The 21144-nt window shown below is 39.7% G+C and overlaps 1 protein-coding gene across 2 annotated transcripts in view; it reads left to right on the top strand.

Moving 5' to 3' along the window:
• Positions 1-336: 336 nt before the first annotated feature.
• The window catches only part of NOL10 (nucleolar protein 10), an 88054-nt gene continuing 67246 nt past the window's right edge, over positions 337-21144 (top strand). The window contains exons 1-9 of one of the 2 annotated variants that reach the window (XM_082672569.1): positions 337-619; positions 4320-4365; positions 6492-6590; positions 9322-9399; positions 10643-10680; positions 11892-12028; positions 12769-12834; positions 14276-14336; positions 19218-19303. In XM_082672569.1, coding sequence (XP_082528695.1) covers positions 554-619; positions 4320-4365; positions 6492-6590; positions 9322-9399; positions 10643-10680; positions 11892-12028; positions 12769-12834; positions 14276-14336; positions 19218-19303 — 677 coding nt within the window. In that variant the 5' untranslated portion in view covers positions 337-553. Of the gene's footprint in view, positions 620-3734; positions 3816-4319; positions 4366-6491; positions 6591-9321; positions 9400-10642; positions 10681-11891; positions 12029-12768; positions 12835-14275; positions 14337-19217; positions 19304-21144 lie in introns of those variants that run through there. The other variant, XM_082672570.1, reaches the window with a different exon arrangement.

The raw sequence follows: 21144 nt of genomic DNA, 5'->3' as shown, positions 1-21144 counted from the left end.
GCAAATTTTGCTCCCCTGCAGGATGAATGTCAATTCCAGATGAAAATATTTTTTTAATATCATTTTTAAAAAGCTTTTATTTCTAATGGAATATTGCAGGAACACTGGTGAGAAAAGAACTCACTTCCACTTTGAATTCGCTCCCAGGTCGCATTCTCTCGCTGGATTCCCTGACCGGGCCCCCCAAAGCCTCAGTCAGCCCAGACAGCCTCGCCCTCCCGGGTACCTAGACCCTTCGGCCTGAGCAGAGACCCTAAGAGCTTCCTGCTCCTCCCTGCTGACAAAAGGGAAAGCAGTTCTTCGCCCTCCCTATATTAGGGTCGCTCCCAGCCCCGCCGCCTCCAGGACCTCACTAGTTAGCATTCCCTAACTCCGCCACTTTCCCACTTCCGGGACCGGCGCTTTTTCCGGCGCCCGGAAGTGCGTCATCACCCAGCGCCCGCGCCCCGGGCCCCACGCCGCCCAGGCGCTCCAGGAGGCCCTGAGATTACGGTGCTTGCGTGCACTGCAGCGTCCTGGACGGGAACGGGGGTGGCTGCTCCTCGGCGCCGCGATGCAGGTCTCCAGCCTCAACGAAGTGAAGATTTACAGTCTCAGCTGCGGCAAGTCCCTTCCCGAGGTGAGTCACGTCGGGTCCTCCTCTTCGCGGGGCAGCCGCCCCTCTCCTCCCTGTTCCTGGTAGTTTCAGCTGGGCCCGGGCCGGCCCCAGACTAGGGGAGGCCCAGAGTCCAGGGCCGGTGCCTGGGGGAGCTGGTCGGTGCTGGGAGACGAGGACAGTGCTGTTACCGCGCCAGAGCCTGGGCCGAGGGGTGATCGGGATTGATGAGTTGGCTTGAACTTTTTGCGGGTAAAGTTCTCTAGAACAGAGGAGCTGTCCCTTTGGGCTTGTATAATGTTCACAGCCGCTGCCACACCGAGGAGGAAGACGTGGACAGATTGGTTGACAGGTATTTCTCCCCCACTTTAATGCCCGCTCAATCAGCTCTTCGTTGAATTCCTGTTAGATGCCAAGTTCTAGAAATACAGCAGTGAAGAGAAATGCAGACTTTGCGTCAGCAGCATTTATGATGTGGACGGCAGTATTTTTGAACCTTGCTGAACTTAACTTGATTTCGTTGAGTCTTAGGACATCAGAATTGGAAGGCGTTTGGAAAGTCAGCCATTCTCTTCCAATCTTTTCATGTTGAAAATATGGAAAAGATCCAGCGGGGGGAAGGGTGACTTGTCCAGAGTCATCCACGTAGGCTCTGTAGCTTGTATGTTATTTCTCATAAGTGCTGGTCAGGCTGCTGTCGAAGCACTGCCAGTGAGAAGAAACTTTTGGCAGAAGCTCTTCCATTTTGAGACTGCTTGTTAGACAGTTGTTTTAAAACACGCCCCCTTTCTACATGCCGCGGTTGCTCTGAGTCCTGCCCTTGGAAATCAGAATAAGTGTAACTCTTCCTTGTGTCTGACCCTAAAAGATTTGGAGCCAGTGATTAGACTCTTCTCAGAATTCAGGTTAAATAACTCCTTGTTCTCCAGCTGTTTGTCACACAGCATGATCCTTCTCATTTTGTTCTTTGGTTCTGCACATTTGCTGAGACGTGAGTACCTGCAGGCGGCCCTGTTCTAAGTGTTGGGATACGTGATGAACCGGTCAGATAAGGTTCCCTGTTGGGGAAAAGGATAATAAGTAAGCAAATAGGACAACTTCAGATACTGAAAAGTGCTTTGAGTGTCTATAAGAGAGCACTTGTGGATGAATTGTTTAGAGAAAGTGGTTTGGACTCAAGCCCTCAGGGAAGGCCCCTCTACAAGGGGGTCACATTTGAACAGAAACTTGGTTGATGAAAAGGATTGAGTCTTTTGAAGATGGGAGAAAGGAAGAGTTTTCCGTACTGAGGGAACAGAAAGTGTCAGTGACCCACAATGGAAGGCACTTGGCACGTTGGAGAAACAGGAGAAGCACGGTTGTGGCTGTGGAATGCTCAGTGGGGCAAGAGGGTGGGGACAGCTGAGGCTGGAGAGGTGGGCCTTGTAGGCCAAGGCAGGAAATTAGGGTTTTATTCTTAGTGCTGTTGGAAGCTGTTGCTGGGTTTCAGACTGGCTGCTCTCTGGTAAAGTACTGCAGCTGGGGAGGGTGTGACTGGGGATGAGTTAGGTGGTCCAACTGAGAGACGGGTGGCTCGGGCTAGGATGGTAGCAGAGGAGATGCTAAGACTGGGTGGGGTAAAGGAGGTGTTTTGGAGGTAGGCTAATGGGACTTGCTAATGAGTTGGATAGTCGTAGGAAGTTGAGGTGAAGGAAGGAGTCAAGAGAGAACTCTTAGGGTGTGGATCTGAATGACTGGGTACACGGTGTTGCTGATAACTGAAATGGAGAATTGAGCACATTGTGGGTCGGGGGAAGGTAGTGAGCAAAAGGCATGAAAAGTTTTATTTTTGATACTGAAGGTTTGATGTTCTAATAAACATCAGGTGGAAATGTTGAGTAAACAGGTATGTGTATCCTGTTAGGGAATCTCTCTAAATCTTCTTTTAAAGTAATTCTGACTTATCAACAAATTGCCTGTTTTGCTTTACCTACTTCAAATGTAAGATCAAGCAGGGTTTTGGTTTTTTTTCTTCTTTTCTTTTCTTTTGTTTTTTTCCAACAATGGCGGGATGCCTGTCCAGTGAGAGAATTAGGTCATCAGCATTTCCAGAGCTCTTTTGCTGGGTTTCTGCTTCAATTCTTTGGCATTGGTAAAGTGACGTTCTCTATCAGCTGTGATTTTGTAGAACACAAAGAGGATGCCTGATATCAGTGACAACTTTCAGTTCTTTGTTGAACTTTTAAAACTTAGACTGGTTCATTCCTGCCCCGGGCTGACTCTGTCTGGTGTGCTCTCCTGTAGTGCTGTCAGTGTGTACAGAAACTCCAGAGTGAACTGTTTTTTCATCATTTTTCAACTCTTTTCCATCGTCACCGTCGTAAGGAATTTCTGGCTCTTTTAGGTCCCAGGCTCCCGCTTAGAAGGCAATCTCAGTCCCCTCCCCTTTGCCCCAAGCTCCTGATGTGTGAGACCAGCTATCCAATGAACTGCCCCCTTCTTTAGCATAACTCCCTGAGAAGAGGAAATCGAATCCCCTATGAAAGGAGAAGCCCTTTGTTTTGCTTCTATGAAGTTGATGTAGAAGAACGTATCGGGTGCCCAGAAATACAGTTTAACGTCACCTTTAATCGAAACATTTCTACCTAAAATGAAATCGGAGCAGTGTAATCACAAAGGCTAGCACAGACCTGTAAACCAATGCCCTGAACGCAAGGCAGGAGGAGAGCTCTGGCTCAGACTGAGGCCCTTCAAAGAGTGACACCTGTTCCAGCGTCCACACTGCCTCCGGCGTCACACTTCGGGTCTTCAGGAGTGGGACTACATGACCAGAGAGCCCTAAAGATTATAATGTCCTGTGTCTGACATGGGCTGTACATTGGGTTTGTGCTTTTAGAAATGACATCTGTTAATTTTTCTCTTGCTTTTCTTTGATTTCCTGAGGGTATGTTTTCTTAACCTCGTCATTATTGACGTTTTGGGCTGGGCAGTGCTTGTTGTACAGGCTGTCCTGTGCATTGTAGGAGGCTTGGCAGCGTCCCTGACCTCTACCCACTAGTTGCCAGGAGTGCCCACCCCTTCCCACTGTGGCAGCCAAGTACACTTTAAGAATTGCCAGATGCCCTTCGGAGGCAGAATTGCCCCTGGTTGTGAACCACTGCTTTAAGGTGATCGTAACTGATTAGTGCTTCATCATTGGCACCTGTTCATGCAATGGACTTATGCTGCAAGCTAAAATAAGGTACAGGAATTACAGAACAAAATCTGGTGTCAGCGAATGTGACTTTTAAAAGTATCATTTCTTTATTATCAAGTGTCAGCTGTTTGGTCAGGTTTATTTATCTAGGTTTATGTTTTGTAAAAAATATATTTCTTTAAGAAACTTTCTCCATTTAATGTTTGCTTTTTAAAATTTCACTTAAATAAAGTTCCATATATTAGGTATAACCCATAATATTTGAGACTTACTCCTTTCCCTTAGGTTGATTTGATGAACTAGTTTTCTCTTGTATAAAATATGGTAGTTCTAAAAATTTATTGCCTAGTATATGTAAATATATACCAGAAAAAAATCCATGTAACAGGATGTTCACAGTAGGGTTAGGATTACAGAGTATTTTCATTTTGTATGTTATATATTCCTATAAAGTTTCAATTTTTTAATATGAGCATGTATTATTTTTGTAAGCAGAGAAACAATTCAAGTAAATATGTTTTAAAATAAAGTCTCTTTGTTTTCTTTAAGTGGCTTTCTGACAGAAAAAAGAGAGCACTTCAGAAGAAAGATGTTGGTGAGTATTATTTCTTTCATTTCAGCTACGTTTGTGATCCACGTTATAATGCTTTTCTCATTTATTTTTATCATATTTAAGTGAAGGTTTACAAAAACACAGTGGAATTCATGCAGTGCGTGTGGGCTTCAGTAGTTGCGGCACACGGGCTTCAGTAGTTGCGGCTCGCGGGCTCTAGAGCGCAGGCTCAGTAGTTGTGGCGCACGGGCTTAGTTGCTCCACGGCAGGTGGGATCTTCCCGGACCAGGGCTTGAACCCGTGTCCCCTGCCTTGGCAGGTGGATTCTTAACCACTGCCCCACCAGGGAAGCCCCCTTTTCCTTCTTAAGAAAACCTTTGTTGTGCTTGATACAGTCCCGTGGGTATGGGGTTTGATTTTACCTACTTAAGCACTAGTAAGTTAGCTTGTTACTGTTTCATGGATGATAGCAGAAGACGTAAGACTCCTGGGTCAGAGACAAGGGCTGCATTACTCAGGCGGCACAGCAGATAGCATGATCACCAGCATGCTCCGTCACCCCCCTGCCCAAGTTCCACAGGGGCACTCAGTGTGGCCCAGATGGGCACACTGCGTGCAGTGGCTTTGTGTTGCAGCTGAGGAACACTGAACTTGAGAAGTCCACTGCCTTTACAGCAAGCAGTAAACAAACCTGCTCTTTGTCTAGAGGAGACTTACCTGTGGAGGTTCCCAGCTGCATAAATAATGCTGAGAAATGGCTCAGGTAAAGGAGTGGCCAGGGCCTTACAGTCTTGCCGTACCCAGCAAGACCAATAGGAATGCAAGCAGTCCTAGAAGGACTAGCTCTCCTAACAGTTCCATAATCACTTTGTTTTCCAGTGTATCATATCTTTTTCCATTTGTTGAATCCATTTGTCAGTTTTTGAGCTATAGAGACAATGAACATTTTCTTTCTGAACAAAGTAATTTTACGTACAGGACATATGAACATGAACATATATGGTCATTGTAGAAGATTTTGATTCTTTAAGTTATGACAGCAGGGAAGATAGGTTTGTAAGATCAGTTTTTAACTTAAATCATTTTGGACAAATTTTCATTAAATTTTCTCTATTACAACTTGTCATAGTTGAAAGATGATTAAGTTCCCACATATTTTGTTCAAGTTATTTTCTGAAAATCAGAGACCTAAGATATTGAAAAGGTTTCTGGATGTGAGATAAATACGTCAAAGCAAGCATCTTGGAGAAGAAGTAGGCTTTATATAAAATTAGAAAATTACAACTTTAAATCAAAGGAAAAGAATAATTGCTGCTTTCACAGTGCTTACTGATTTTGATTTCTTCTGATTCTCTCATTCCACTCCAGTGTTCTAGTGTGTAAGAAAACAGGTTCAGATTACTTAGAGGAAAAAATTGTTCATTGACTCCTTTCCAGCCCATCTCAAGAGTATCGTGTGTCTTCCAAATTTAGTGGGCCATTCCTGCTCAGTTGGTTGGTTTAGTGAACAGGGCAATAATGTGCCAGAGAGTCATACACAGTCCTTACAGTGGGCGCATTGTTACAGTAGCAGCCGGCAAGAATCCACACTTTCTTGTTGCAGGGAACCAGTTTTTGTGAGAGTACGTTTAAGTGTTTAGACCCAGAGATTGCTCTAAGGCTTCCTCTAGCCTGCATCTTCTTGGCCGCAGATCAGTGCTGCCACAAAGAGGCAAAAGTCAGCTTGGTAGCAGCTTCTTATATAAAGTTAAGATTTTAAAGGTTTAGACTTGTTATTATTTAGGAGAAAAAATGGTAAAGATTTTTGTCTTAGCTGTGATCCATGATCGAATAATAATGGTGGTTTAATGTTTATTCTGTTGCCCGTTTATCCCGGGCTTGAAACTGGATGTTTGATGCACTATTATGGACATTTTTTTTTTCCAATTAACGATGACACTTTTTCCTTTTTGAAAAATAAAAATAAAATACTTAGTTTAGAAAAATAAGGTATGAGCTAAGAGAAAAGCTTGCTGTGTCATGGGCGGGGCTGTGTCCGTGCGCCTTCCCGACGCTGGGAGGCACTGGGACGTTGCCGTTGGTAGTGACCCCGCTCTGAATACTGTCTTCCTGGACACAAGAGTAAGCACATGGCGGTTAAACCAGTTATTTATCTTCTTTCTTTGTAGATGTCCGTAGGAGAATTGAACTTATTCAGGATTTTGAAATGCCTACTGTTTGTACCACTATTAAGGTATCAAAAGATGGACAGTATATTTTAGCAACCGGTAAGCATCTTCTTGGTTATGATTTACATACACTTCGTAGCAGGAAATGTTATGATGGGAAAGGTCACTTTTTAAAAATTACCCTGACATTTTATTATTAAAAAATTTCAAACATATAGAAATATTGAAAAAACTGTACCGTGAACAGCCTATCACCTAGATTCTTCAATAGTTTACTGTATTTGCTTTATCACATATCTGTCTACCCATCTTTCTGCCATCCATCAATCCATCCTGTTTTTTGATACGTTTCAGAGTAAGTTGCAGGTATTAGTATACTTCACCCCTAAATACCTCAGTGTGTACATCATTAACTAGAGTTCAGTATTCGTTTATTGCTTTTTTTTAAAAAGATAAATTTGTATAAGTACATTGATGAGTTTGGACAAATGCATACACCTGTGTAGCCCAAACCCCTACCAAGATACAAAACATTCTTCCATCCAGAGCATTCCGTCATGCCCCCCGCAGTCAATCCCTGCTCCCACTCATGTGTAGCCAGCCGCTGCTGTGATTGACTTTTTCACCACAGACAAGTGTAGCCTGTTTTAAATGGACTTCATGTAAATGCAGTCATACACTATGTATTTTTTTTGTGTAAGACTTATTTCATGTAGGACTTCATACTTCAGATTCATTCATGTCATTATATGTGTCAGTAATGTGTTCTTTCTTTCTTAGCAAATGGTATTTCCTTATAGGAATATGCCACACTTTGTTAATTTATTCTTCATTTGGTGGACACCCGGGCTATTTTCATTCTTCGACTGTTATTGGTAAAGCATTATGAACCGTCTTGTCTAAGTCTGTTTTGAGGACATTGCTGGGTCGGAGGGTAGGTATATATTTAGTTTGATGAGAAACTGCCAGATGGTTTTCCAGAGCAGTCAGATCATTTTGCGCTCCCACCAGCGATGAATGATGGTTCCAGGAAAGGTCATTTTTATCGTAATGATTTTCTCTATCATGTACTAGTATTTTTTATGTCACTAAGATTTTATGTTAGCAGTATTCATCAGTATCAAAAAGTCAGCAAATATAGGGAACTTCTAATATATTATAAGTTAGAACAGCATTACCCAACCTTTTTATGGTTGTGACTTCCTACATCTATCCGGGGTATTGTCCACTTAAATTGTTTTGTTGGCTTAACATTATCCATCTATATCTCTTTTCCAACCACTTTCTTATTTGACAACTTTTCTACATCCACGCGCTAGTCTCTTTTGTTCTGTGTCAATGGTTGTCGCATTACTAACACTATCCACATTTTTTAGCGTCCAGTTTTATGGTCAGAATCTAAATTATAATTATAGTTTATATATAACACATATATTGTATATAGAGTATGTGTGTGTATGTATTCTATACTATATACTGTTTTTAAATGAGATCTTGGGCTTTGATCCATGCCAGAAAACATAGGACTACTTCATTCCTTTCTTTTAAAAATATCCTTAGTGGTTTTAAAAGTCAGTCTTTTTCTTTTCATGATAAACTTATAAAAAATGCAAACATTATAGAAATACATAAGATAAAATGTGAAAGGCCCTAAGATTGCACTAAAATACACAAGATATCACTGTGCTTATTCCTCCATCTTCTTTCTGTACAGAGTACTGACACTGTCATTGTTGAGTTTTACAAAAGCCGGATCACAGTATAAGCGCCACTCTGCAGCCCTCACTGCACCCGCTGTACTCACTCTCCCTTTCACTCTGTAGTATGTTTTGGCAGCTTTCCATGTCAGGAGTTACAGGTCTGCGTCATCCTCTTTATAACCTCTATAATGATTTACCATCATTTATTTAATCGTTTCCCTATCTGTGGACATTTAATTTGCTTTCAATTTTTGGCCATCAGTAAATAATGCTGCGGTGAACATTTCTTCATGTCTTTGGTACACTTATGGGTGTGTTTCTGTAGAATAAATTTGTGTAAGTTGAAATACAGATATAAGGTGTATGAGCATCACATGTTTTACAGATATTGCCAGATTGTCCTCCAAAGAATTTCTAATAATTTATACTTATCACCAAAGCATGAGAGAACTTTTTTTGAACATCAACCTCAATGCAGATACTAACCAGTTTTTCATCTTTGCCATCTGATAGACAAAAACTAATTTTTTTGAATTTTTTTTGAATTTTTGAATTTTATTTTTTATATAGCAGGTTCTTATTATTTATCTATTTTATAAATATTGACAAAAACTAATTTTTAAAAAATCTACTTTGTTAGATTATTTGTGAAGTTGATTAGTTAGTTGTATTTCATACACAGGTGTATACATTTTCCGTGTCTTGCTTGTTTATATCCTTTGTTCATTTTTCCCTTGGGATGTTGGAGAGGGCTGTTTTGTTTTTTTAATATCTTTATTGGTGTATAATTGCTTTACAGTGTTGTGTTAGTTTCTGCTGTACAACAAAGTGAGTCAGCTATATGTATTCATATATCCCCACATCCCCTCCCTCTTGAGCCTCATTCCCACCCTCTCTATCCCAGGCCTCTAGATGGTCACAAAGCATCAAGCTGATCTCCCTGTGCTATGTGGCTGCTTCCCACTAGCCGTCCATTTTAGGAGAGGGCTGCTTTTAAATTCTTTTTGTTTGATATGCTTATAATGAATCTTGCTTACCTCTAAACAAAAAGTATACTCAACATATCTGCAGGATATTGATAATGAAAAGTATGTCCTTTAGGTTTTACATCACGTTAAATTTTTTTATAGGAACATACAAACCTCGAGTTCGATGTTATGACACCTATCAATTATCCTTGAAGTTTGAAAGGTGTTTAGATTCAGAAGGTAAGTAAGAGGTTATACTTGAAATCACAAAAATAGTTTTTATTTTTGGCTGCTCTTCTGCTTTTAAAATGGGCATGGGTTGTGTATCAGTTTTCTGTGCTGTGTAACAAATTGCAATAAACGCGGCAGCTTAAAAAAGATTCATTTATTAGCTCATAGCTCTGTAGGTAAAATCTGTCCAGGCTTTTCTGTGTTCTGTGCTCAGGGCTGACCTCAAGGTGTCAGCCAGGTGGGACTCTTCCAGAGACCCTGGGCAAGACCCCTTTTCAAACTTACAGGATGTTGGCAGAATGCAGTTTGTTTTGGTTGTAGGGCTAGGGACCCCTCTGCTGCTGGCTGTCAGCCTGGGGGCATGCTCAGCTTCTAGAGACCCCTGCATTCCTCCTCACTTGGTCCCCTCCTCCTTCAAGCCAGCAGCAGCTCATTGGATCCTTCTCGTGCTCTGAATCTCTCTGACTACCCCTTCTGCCGCCAGCTGGAGAAAACTGCTTTGAAAGGGCTCGTGTGATTATAAATCTTTCCTTTGCCATAGAACGTGATGTAATCACAAGAGCGGTGTCTCCTCACATTGATAGCGTCCACCCACACTCTACAGAGGAGGGGACTGCCCTGGGGGGAAGGTCAGCGGGGTCATTCTTAGAATTCTGCCTGGCACAGGGCGCAGGTTGAAATGGGAGAGTTCAGGTATTTTTGTCAGGTGGCCCCATGTTTGAGATTGAGGGAAAAGAAGTTAATGGGATATGTATTCTCTTAACTTGTTTCACTGTCTTCTTTTTAAAAAACAGTACAAACTCCATGTGCTGCTAATAATAACTGTTTTCATTCTTTATTTTCATTTAGCAGGTATACTATGAATGAGTGAAAAGTTACTGTTACCTTTTTTAAAGCAAAAAGTTTTGAGTTTTTAATGTTTGTTGTTTTACTTTGAACATCTCAGAAAAACTGTGACAAAATTTAGAAGTCATTATGTTTTGTAAATTTATTATTTAATTTGCTTCAGTTCTGTAGAAAATCTAGCTGATCTGTATAAAGAAACTATAAAGCTTCTAATTTTCCATTTGGTGTTTTGGGGGGGCAATATAGCATGGAAACTTTGTTCTTGTGTTATGTAGGTGCAAAAAGGGAAGAAAAACCCAGCATTTGTATATAGTATTTGTGTTGAGTTAGAATGTTTGCATCAAATTTGTATTTTTATTTAAAAAGTGGACTGATAATTGTATTTTTCCTATTTCTTATTTTTCAGTTGTCACCTTTGAAACTTTGTCTGATGATTATTCAAAGGTATGCTTTGTAGCGTTGGTTTATCCTGCCTGTCCTCAGGAAATGAATGAGTGGGATTTGTTTTTATGATAAGTGTTTTTATGATGTTTCCATTGTTAAATTTAAAATGGCTGTATAGTAAAATAAAACCTATTGTTTTCTATTAATATATACTTAGTTTGTCACATGTATGTGACAACTGGGATAGAGATAGCCTTTGGCCAGTCTAATATCGAAATAAGTTTGCCATAGCATGTATGAATGAAACCTTAGCTATATTTTTAAGAATTGGTAGCAGTCATCTTTTTAGACCATCCTGTGTTCTAGATGTGTGATTTTCATTATTGCATTTATTATTTTCGTTTCCTTATTCATATGTGGAAAGTACTGCAGCAGTGTTGTATGTTTAATTTTCTTAACCCTGCAAATAAGTGGTTGTGCATATACTGAAACAGCTCGAGACACAGCTGATATATTTGTTTCCTTTTCTTTCTTTCTTGGTGCCATTAGTGCATCTTTCAACTCTTGTGGTAATTTTCAACAGTTACAAGGTTGTCAGTAAAAGTGCCTTATTCAGTTTAAAATGAAAAACTTTTAGAGATGTCATCATGAAGGAAAATTGAATTTTCAGAGCTGACATGCTTTCTATGTTGTCTTCAGCTCTGGAAACTATGGGGTACAGTTTATCCTTTTGCCTGTGGTAGCCGTTTATCGTACGTTTTGGGACTTGTAATTTTATAGTATATTTTCTCTAGATCTTGATAAATTTGCTTTTCAATACCATCTGCAGATTTTTAAGATACCTTTGTAATACGTTAAAGTTAAATTTATACAAGGAGCCTATCAAACTCCGTGTGATAATAGTGAGATTACTAAAACGTGTTCTTAAGTGAAATAGGAAATGACTCACTGAGGTTACTGAGCAGTGCTCTACATTACAGAGTGCTGGCGCCAGATAGATGAAGGGCATCCGTATTAAGTCTTTCAGTTAGAAAGTAAAGTTTGCCAAAAACCTGTCTAAGATGCAAGAACGCACTAAGTAACTAATGGAGAGGTTTGATTCTCAAACACATTTCTTAACCATCGTGGCGAGTTGTGTTTATACACGTGCGTTTACAGAGAGCAAGGAGGAGGCTGAGAGATCAGAGATTTTCTTGCTTTGCCGGTTTCAGTGATGATGATGAAATAAATACTTTAACCTAAGCAAACTAATTTTCTTGTTTCATTTTCAGATTGTCTTCCTGCATAATGATAGATACATTGAATTTCATTCACAATCAGGTTTCTACTACAAAACCAGAATACCAAAGTTCGGGAGAGATTTTTCTTACCATTATCCATCCTGTGACTTGTACTTCGTTGGCGCAAGGTATTGGGGTCTAATCACCCTTTGTTTTCTCCTTTCCACCTCCCCAAGCAACTTCTGTTCTTAAAATTGAGGAGAGGGATTAAAAGAAGGATAAGACATTATCCCTGCCTTATGGTTGCTCCAAGAGTGTAGTTCCAAAGTGACTGGCTCATTTAGGAATTACATCCTTGCCTTCTATTAGCGTGGTGCTCTAAATCTAGAGAGACGTGGGTGACCCAGTAGTGTAGCAGTGGTGTGGAGTCAGTATCTTAGCCCCATTGCATGCATTTTAAAACTTTTATTCTTAAATGCTACCTTCTTTATGATTATAAAAATAAGTCATATCCATTTTAGAAAATTGGGGAAATATAAAAAAGAATAAAGAAGAAAAAAAAATCACCCATAATTATGCCACTCAGAGGAAACCCTTATTAGTATTTTATTGTTATTTCATTGTAGTCTTATATACATACACTTATAGATACATTTTGGATCTTGTATTCTCCGTGTTATTTGTAAATAATATCCTACTTAATGACTTCATAATATTTCCTTGGCACGTGGGTCGTTTAAATCACTTTTATGCGTGAACAAACTTACAAGTAAGGTGGTTATCTTTTAGGGTTAGAATGCATTTTTGTGTCAGTTTTACAAAGGGAAGTGATGCTTTGTGACAGATCCATGTTTCTAAAAATTATATTTACTTGAAGAAACGTTCATTGTAGTTTCCTGGATTTTTCACTTTATTCATTGTTTGGCAGCTCTGAAGTTTATAGATTGAACTTGGAACAAGGACGGTTCCTGAATCCTCTACAGACTGATGCTGCGTGAGTGTTTTGTTATAAGAATCCTGCTGTATTTACTTTGGCCAGGAGATGAAGCCAGACGCCCAATTTGTTGTCAAATGACATGTGTTGCCTGTAAGCAGAGCTCTGGGCAGCTTAGGTAAAAGAGTAACATTAAATTTTTTCCCACACAAAAAATTCACTAGAAGACCTGGGGATGTTGTAAAATTAAAAAAATTTTTTTTTTAATATATGTGAAGAGTTTTTAACTCACTCTAGAAATTCAGCTGCTGTTTTTTTCTGTGTTCTTTAAATTTTCATTCGTGATTTAGTTTTGTGATATTTTCTTTTATAGAGAAATTTTGAAGTAACTTGGAGTACTGTTATTTTATTTTATTTTGTTATGCTTTTGCTGGCAGACATTTAAGAGTTTTTCACGTTTTCTTTTCATCGTATGTTATGGTCAGTACTTTTGTTTTATTCATAGAGAAATCCTTCAGGAATGAATCTGTCCTAATAGTATTAATACTGAGTAATAGTAACAACAGCAGTAGTGAAAGCACTTACTGTGCGCCAAGCATTATTCAGGATTTTATATATATTCACCCATTTGAAACTTACAACATATTTTTACAGTATAGGTACTATTGTTATCTCCATTTTACAGCTAGGGCAGCTGAGACTCAGAGAGGGTAAGTAGCTTGTTTACGTTCACACAGCTAGTCTAGAGTGGAAGCTGGATTACTTCTCACCTATGTATATAATGAGCTTGTTGGATTTTCCTTATTGCTTTGAAGGGGATTTTTAAAGGTTGGAAGAACAGGTAGCGATAAAAACCAGGTAAACTCTGGGTTTCTTTTCCACATTGATTTGAAATACTCTTATTTTCTTTACAAAGAAATTATAGTAATGTCATGATGCATCCTTGAATAATAAAAAGTTATATGCTCTTTAGTTGCAGAATTTCCTGTTTATAATAACAACTTTTATTTATTGTCTTGTAAACTCTAGACGTTGTGCTGAACATGTAGTTTTTTCATTTAATCCTCACAACAACCATATGAGATTGATGAATACCAGTTTTCAGAAAAAGAGAACGAGCCTAGATCAGTGTACTCAACAAGCTGGTCAAGTCTCAGGATTGGCGTCGTGATAGCCTGCATTCTTTTTGCTTTGGGAGAAAATATATGGGGAAATGTGTTCTCGCGATGGTGGAATAGTGTTTTTGAAGAAAGCCCTTCCTTGTCTCGTCCCCTGGCAGACAGAGTGTCACCCTGGGGTCTGACACTGCGGGGACTGTGTACGATGCACTGGCCCCTTCGCTGCCTCGGTGCTTCGCCTATGCAGATGAGCGAGAGAATCTGCTGCCACCTTACGCACAGCATCGCGTTTACTGTTTGTTTAGAAAGTTTATTGAGTGTCTGTCGTCCCCGCCCCCTGCAAAAGTAGATGCTAAAACTCCCTTATCACTTTACTATTTTAGGGAGAATAATGTTTGTGACGTAAATTCAGTGCATGGCTTATTTGCCGCAGGAACAATAGAGGTAAGCGTACGTTGACTTTATTTTTTAGAACATTTGCTCTATATTTGATAACGAATGGAGTTTTATTTAAAGACAGCGTTGCTTGGTTCCTAAGAGCAGGGTGCTGATGAAGCCACAGGCCACTGGTTTGCTTTTCGTATGGACCGTGGGTCACATTCCACAGAGATACAGCTGTGCCGTTGTTGCAGACTGTGCCCCTTGTGCATTGATTTGGTCTGCGAGGGCCATCATCGTCGGGGGTGAGACCTGAAGTCGCTGCTGGATTGCCAGCTCCAGTATGATTGCCACCCTTGTTCTTAACAGGAGGCAGTCCCAGCTCTCTGCTGCTTGATAGTTTTATGACTGACTTTCCCTGAGGCTTGTTTTTCTCATCAGTGAAATGGAGATGATAATACTTACCTTGGCAACTGTATAGAGGTGCTGTGCTGGTGAGAATCACATGACAGAACCTATTTGAAAACATTATAAACTGGACAGGTATATGGGGTTGGGATTTGGGCATCCTCTATAGTAGCGTTTGATAAATGCTCAACATTTTCATTTTAAACTACAGCACCTCTCACTCAGTGTCCTTCATGCTTACCAGTAGTTTTTCTAGATTTGCATTTTTTAATTACAACATTGTTAAATACTCATAATAAAAAAAGGTAAAAATGTCAAAAATGTATTATTAAAAAAGTACCCTTCTGTGCTTTCCAGTTACCAAATCCTCGTACACCCGAGGTAACTCTAATGGCTTGCAGTATTCTCCTTTCTTTTTTGTTTCTCTGTGTATGTGCAGGTATGCATACGTGTTAGTAATATGGTTTTAAAAGTTTTTCACAAAATTGAAATTATACCATGGTTCTTCATTTGCTTTTTTTTTTAATGTAATGGTATATAATGTATGTCTTTATACATTGGTACTTGTAATTACTTATAAAGCTAAAGTAATTTTTTAAAAATTTATTTATTTTTGTCTGCATTCGGTCTTTGTTGCTGCGCGCGGGCTTTCTATAGTTGCGGCGAGCAGGGGCTACTCTTCATTGCGGTGCACGGGCTTCTCATTTCAGTGGCTTCTCTTGTTGTGAAGCACGGGCTCTAGGCGCATGGGCTTCAGTAGTTGTGGCTCACGGGCTTGGTTGCTCCGCGGCATGTGGGATCTTCCTGGACCAGGGCTCGAACCCGAGTCTCCTGCATTGGCAGGTGGATTCTTAACCACTGCGTGACCAGGGAAGCCCCTAAAGTAATTTTTTTAAACTGATGGATAGGATTCCATTGTTTGAATGTACTGTAGTTTATTAAACCAATCCATCTGGATGAAATTTAGGTTTCTTTACTCAAATTATTTTTATGTTGAAAGGTTAAAATTTGAAATGGAACACATGAGGTTGATTTAATGGAAACATATAAAACTATGTTGACAGTGTTATAATACTATTAAGCCTAAGTGAGGCCAGTGAAGCATTATCTTGCTAATTACTTTTCTTGAGATTACCAAGGGGAAGTTTTCAAATAATTTTCTTGAAAAAATTGTTTATTTGAATAGAGTCCTTACAGAGCAAGTTAGGCTAGAAATCAGGAAGTGTGCTCTGTAAGAGAAGTTATGTATTAGAACAGGTTGCTCTTTCACCAGCTGTTTTTTTGTTTGTTTATTTGTTTTTGTTTCTTTGCGGTACGCGGGCCTCTCACTGTTGTGGCCTCTCCCGTTGCGGAGCACAGGCTCCAGATGCACAGGCTCAGCAGCCATGGTTCATGGGCCCAGCCGCTCCACGGCATGTGGGATCTTTCCGGACCAGGGCACGAACCCGTGTCCCCTGCATCGGCAGGTGGACTCTCAACCACTGTGCCACCAGGGAATCCCTCACCAGCTGTTTTAAGACCAGCCCTGAGACTTGTTGAAGGGAGAGCAGAACCCCCCAGACCAAAGGCTGGGTTCCTGAAATTCCTTGGGTACCTTGATTACTGGGGGCTTGAAATTTGATATGCATAGTCAGACCAGACTTTAAAATTCATTTTACATTAATTTTTAAAAAAATAAATTTATTTCTTTATGTATTTTTGGCTGCATTGAGTCTTTGTTGCTGTATGCAGGCTTTCTCTAGCTGCAAGAGTAGCGGGGGCTACTCTTCATTGGGGTGAGCAGGCTTCTTATCGCAGTGGCTTCTCTTTGTTGCGGAGCACAGGCTCTAGGCGCTTGGGCTTCAGTAGTTGTGGCATGTGGGTTCAGTAGTTGTGGCTCGCGGGCTCTAGAGTGCAGGCTCAGGAGTTGTGGCCCACAGGCTTAGTTGCTCTGTGGCACGTGTGATCTTTCCGGACCAGGGCTTGAACTCGTGTGCCCTGCATTGGCAGGCGGATTCTTTTTTTTTTTTTTTTTTTTTTGCGGTACGCGGGCCTCTCACTGTTGCGGCCTCTCCCGTTGTGGAGCACAGGCTCTGGACGCGCAGGCTCAGTGGCCATGGCTCACGGGCCCAGCCGCTGCGCGGCATGTGGGATCTTCCTGGATCGGGGCACGAACCCGTGTCCCCTGCATCGGCAGGTGGACTCTCAACCACTGCACCACCAGGGAAGCCCGGCAGGCGGATTCTTAATCACTGCGCCACCAGGGAAGTCCTAATTTTTACATTATATGTTGGATTTTGATTTCTTCTGTGATAGTTATTGTAGTACATATATTAAACTTTTATCATGGATACAATAATATTTACAAATTTATATTTTCCCAGTTATACCAAAATGTCTTTCGTAACTCCTCTCCCCGCTACCACACCAACCAAATTAGGGTCCATTCAAGGATCATGCAGCACATTTTGCACTTGTTTTTCCTAACCATCCTTCTTTTCTTCTTTTAAATTATAAAAGAAATGCAGCTAATGATAAGACATTTAACAGTACTAAAAATGATATAGGTAAAAAGTTTGAAAAAGTTAAATTCTTTTTTTTTTAACATCTTTATTGGAGTATAATTGCTTTACAATGGTGTGTTAGTTTCTGCTTTATAACAAAGTGAATCAGTTATACATATACATATGTTCCCATATCTCTTCCTTCTTGCATCTACCTCCCTCCCACCCTCCCTATCCCACCCCTCTAGGTGGTCACAAAGCACCGAGCTGATCTCCCTGTGCTATGCGGCTGCTTCCCACTAGCTATCTATTTTACGTTTGGTAGTGTATATATGTCCATGCCACTCTCTCACTTTGTCACAGCTTACCCTTCCCCCTCCCCATATCCTCAAGTCCATTCTCTAGTAGGTCTGTGTCTTTATTCCTGTCTTACCCCTAGGTTCTTCATGACATTTTTTTCCCTTAAATTCCATATATATGTGTTAGCATACAGTATTTGTCTTTCTCTTTCTGACTTACTTCACTCTGTATGACAGATTCTAGGTCCATCCACCTCATTACAAATAGCTCGATTTCGTTTCCTTTTGTGGCTGAGTAATATTCCATTGTATATATGTGCCACATCTTCTTTATCCATTCATCCGATGATGGACACTTAGGTTGTTTCCATCTCCTGCTATTGTAAATAGAGCTGCAGTGAACATTGTGGTACATGATTCTTTTTGAATTCTGGTTTTCTCAGGGTATATGCCCAGTAGTGGGATTGCTGGGTCATATGGTAGTTCTATTTGTAGTTTTTTAAGGAACCTCCATACTGTTCTCCATAGTGGCTGTATCAATTCACATTCCCACCAGGAGTGCAAGAGTGTTCCCTTTTCTCCACACCCTCTCCAGCATTTATTGTTTCTAGATTTTTTGATGATTGCCTTTCTGACTGGTGTGAGATGATATCTCATTGTAGTTTTGATTTGTATTTCCCTAATGATTAATGATGTTGAGCATTCTTTCATGTGTTTGTTGGCAGTCTGTATATCTTCTTTGGAGAAATGTCTATTTAGATCTTCTGCCCATTTTTGGATTGGGTTGTTTGTTTTTTTGTTATTGAGCTGCATGAGCTGCTTATAAATTTTGGAGATTAATCCTTTGTCAGTTGCTTCATTTGCAAATATTTTCTCCCATTCTGAGGGTTGTCATTTGGTCTTGTGTATGGTTTCCTTGGCTGTGCAAAAGCTTTGCAGTTTCATTAGGTCCCATTTGTTTATTTTTGTTTTTATTTCCATTTCTCTAGGAGGTGGCTCAAAAAGGATCTTGCTGTGATTTATGTCAGAGTGTTCTGCCTATGTTTTCCTCGAAGAGTTTGATAGTTTCTGGCCATACATTTAGGCCTTTAATCCATTTTGAGCTTATTTTTGTGTATGGTGTTAGGGAGTGATCTAATCTCATACTTTTACATGTACCTGTCCAGTTTTCCCAGCACCACTTATTGAAGAGGCTGTCCTTTCTCCACTGTACATTCCTGCCTCCTTTATCAAAGATAAGGTGACCATATGTGCGTGAGTTTATCTCTGGGCTTTCTATCCTGTTCCATTGATCTATATTTCTGTTTTTGTGCCAGTACCATACTGTCTTGATTACTGTAGCTTTGTAGTATAGTCTGAAGTCAGGGAGCCTGATTCCTCCAGCTCCGTTTTTCGTTCTCAAGATTGCTTTGGATATTCGGGGTCTTTGGTGTTTCCATATAAATTGTGAAATTTTTTGTTCTAGTTCTGTGAAAAATGCCAGTGGTAGTTTGATAGGGATTGCATTGAATCTGTAGATTGCTTTGAGTAGTAGAGTCATTTTCACAATGTTGATTCTTCCAATCCAAGAACATGGTATATCTCTCCATCTATTTGTATAATCTTTAATTTCTTTCATCAGTGTCTTATAATTTTTTGCATACAGAAAAAGTTAAATTCTTATTCCCCACGAGATAATCAGTGTTAATGAGGCTTTTTTTTTGGTATTTGTCTAAAAATTTTCTAGTATTTAAAATGACTGTGTTTTATTTGTTTAGGGCCGAGTGGAGTGCTGGGACCCGAGGACGCGTGGCAGAGTTGGCCTGTTAGATTGCGCCTTAAGTAGTGTCACAGCTGATTCAGAGTAAGTGAGAGTGAAGTCGCAGTTTAAATTCTCATCAGCTTCTGATTTAAACAAACGTATCAACACTAAATTAAAATCAGTTGCTAAAGGATGACACTCTTAAAACACATTTATCTGAGGTTGTGGTTTTGTGATTGTTTTATGTAGAAATCCTTTCCTGTGAAAGGTCACTAAGTGGGGAAGCCAGATGGAATTCCTTGTTTATATAGTTGCTGTGGAATTTTGTTAAAACAAATACACTGCAGGAATTTGTATTTCCCATTCTGTAGGATATGGTGGTGGAACCAGGAGTCTACCACTCCATTTAACAAACAAAAATATGTGCTTTGAATTCTAATGTAGAGGGAAGCAATGTTTTTGATATTTTCTTGTTCCTGTTTGGCCATTCCAACACTTAAAATAATTGGAAAAGTAAATCACAGTTGGGGGATGAAAACCTCTAAAGCTTGAATTAAGTAATACCTATAAGCCCCCTGTCCTTTTCCCACTCACAAGAGTACTTACTGTTATACTGCTTGGTACATATGTTTTCAGACATTTTTTTTTTTTTGGCCTTGACGCATGGCTTGCGGGATCTTACTACACCCACCAGGGATCGAACCCGGGCCCCTGGCAGTGAAAGTTCCGAGTCCTAACCACTGGACCGCCAGGGAATTCCCTTCAGACATTTTTCTGTGCTCATATTAACACATGCAGATTATCACTCTCTTTGTCAGATCCTTGATATGGGATTAGTTGCTATAATCAGCTTGGGAATGCCCTTTCTCTGGGGTCTTGTTATTCATGGAAATGTCATTTTACTTTGTCTTTCAGTTGATGAGACATTTATCTACAGTCATGTCACATAGGAGGTGGAGTGTTAGATGGGTGGGCTGAGAGAGACTAACTCTAAATTTATTGTAGAATTTTGTGTGATTTGCATTTTTCTGGGGGAGAGAAGAAATATAGTTCTTTCTTTTGAAAAACTCAGCTTTGTAAAAAAGCATTCTTGACCTAGAAAAAAAAGCTAAGAATCACTGAATGGAAAGATGTCTGTTTCTAATGTATACATTTTTCCCTCTGTCATAAGTAAAGAAAAAATTTTTTCCATCTTTTAATTATGACATTGAAAGTGAGTATAGGAAATTTTTTTCCTGAGTATTGTTACTGAGTTTTATTAAAGTAATGAATAACTTCATTAGTCATGGTATGGAGTACAGTGTATTAAACAATCTAAAAATGGAAAACTCATTCTACATTTGATTTTTCATTTTGTTTTGGAATTACTTAGACATTTTTATTGTGAAATGTACACATACAGAAAAACTCATAAAACATTAATGTGCATATTACTGAATTATGAGTCTCTACATTTGTTAATAGAATAAAGCAACAGAAAATGCTTATTAGTATTCATCAAATAGGTATGAAAGAAAATGAATCAGAAACTTGTTTATTTTTAGAAAGTAGAAAATCAGGTTTAAGTGAAAGATATTTACTCACTCTATAGGAAGCAAAGAGGTTAATTTTCTCTTACCCTTAAGCATTAACTTGTGTTTGAATTAGAATAAAGAGACTTGTGTACAAACTCTGTCATTAATTGTTTAATCTTGAAAAGTCATTTAAGAAAACAGGCCAGCAGGAGTTATTTGCAGTATGTCTTAAGGTTATTTCTACTTTAATGACTACAATAGAAGTACCATTATACAAAATTTAAGGAAGGGATGTTAAAAAATAATCTTAACTGTGGCCTCTAGAAACATGGGAGTAGTCTTTCTTTTTTTGTTAGAATATTGATTCACAAATATTTTTGGTGGCCTCTTTTGTCCTTAGGGGTGAGGCATTTTTCAGCTGTCATGATG

The sequence above is a fragment of the Grampus griseus genome, assembly GCF_964374135.1.
Source record: "Grampus griseus genome assembly, chromosome: 15".
NCBI classification, from domain to species: domain Eukaryota; kingdom Metazoa; phylum Chordata; class Mammalia; order Artiodactyla; family Delphinidae; genus Grampus; species Grampus griseus.
Note: the sequence above shows the minus strand (reverse complement) of the source record. Positions and strands in the feature narration are given on the sequence as shown.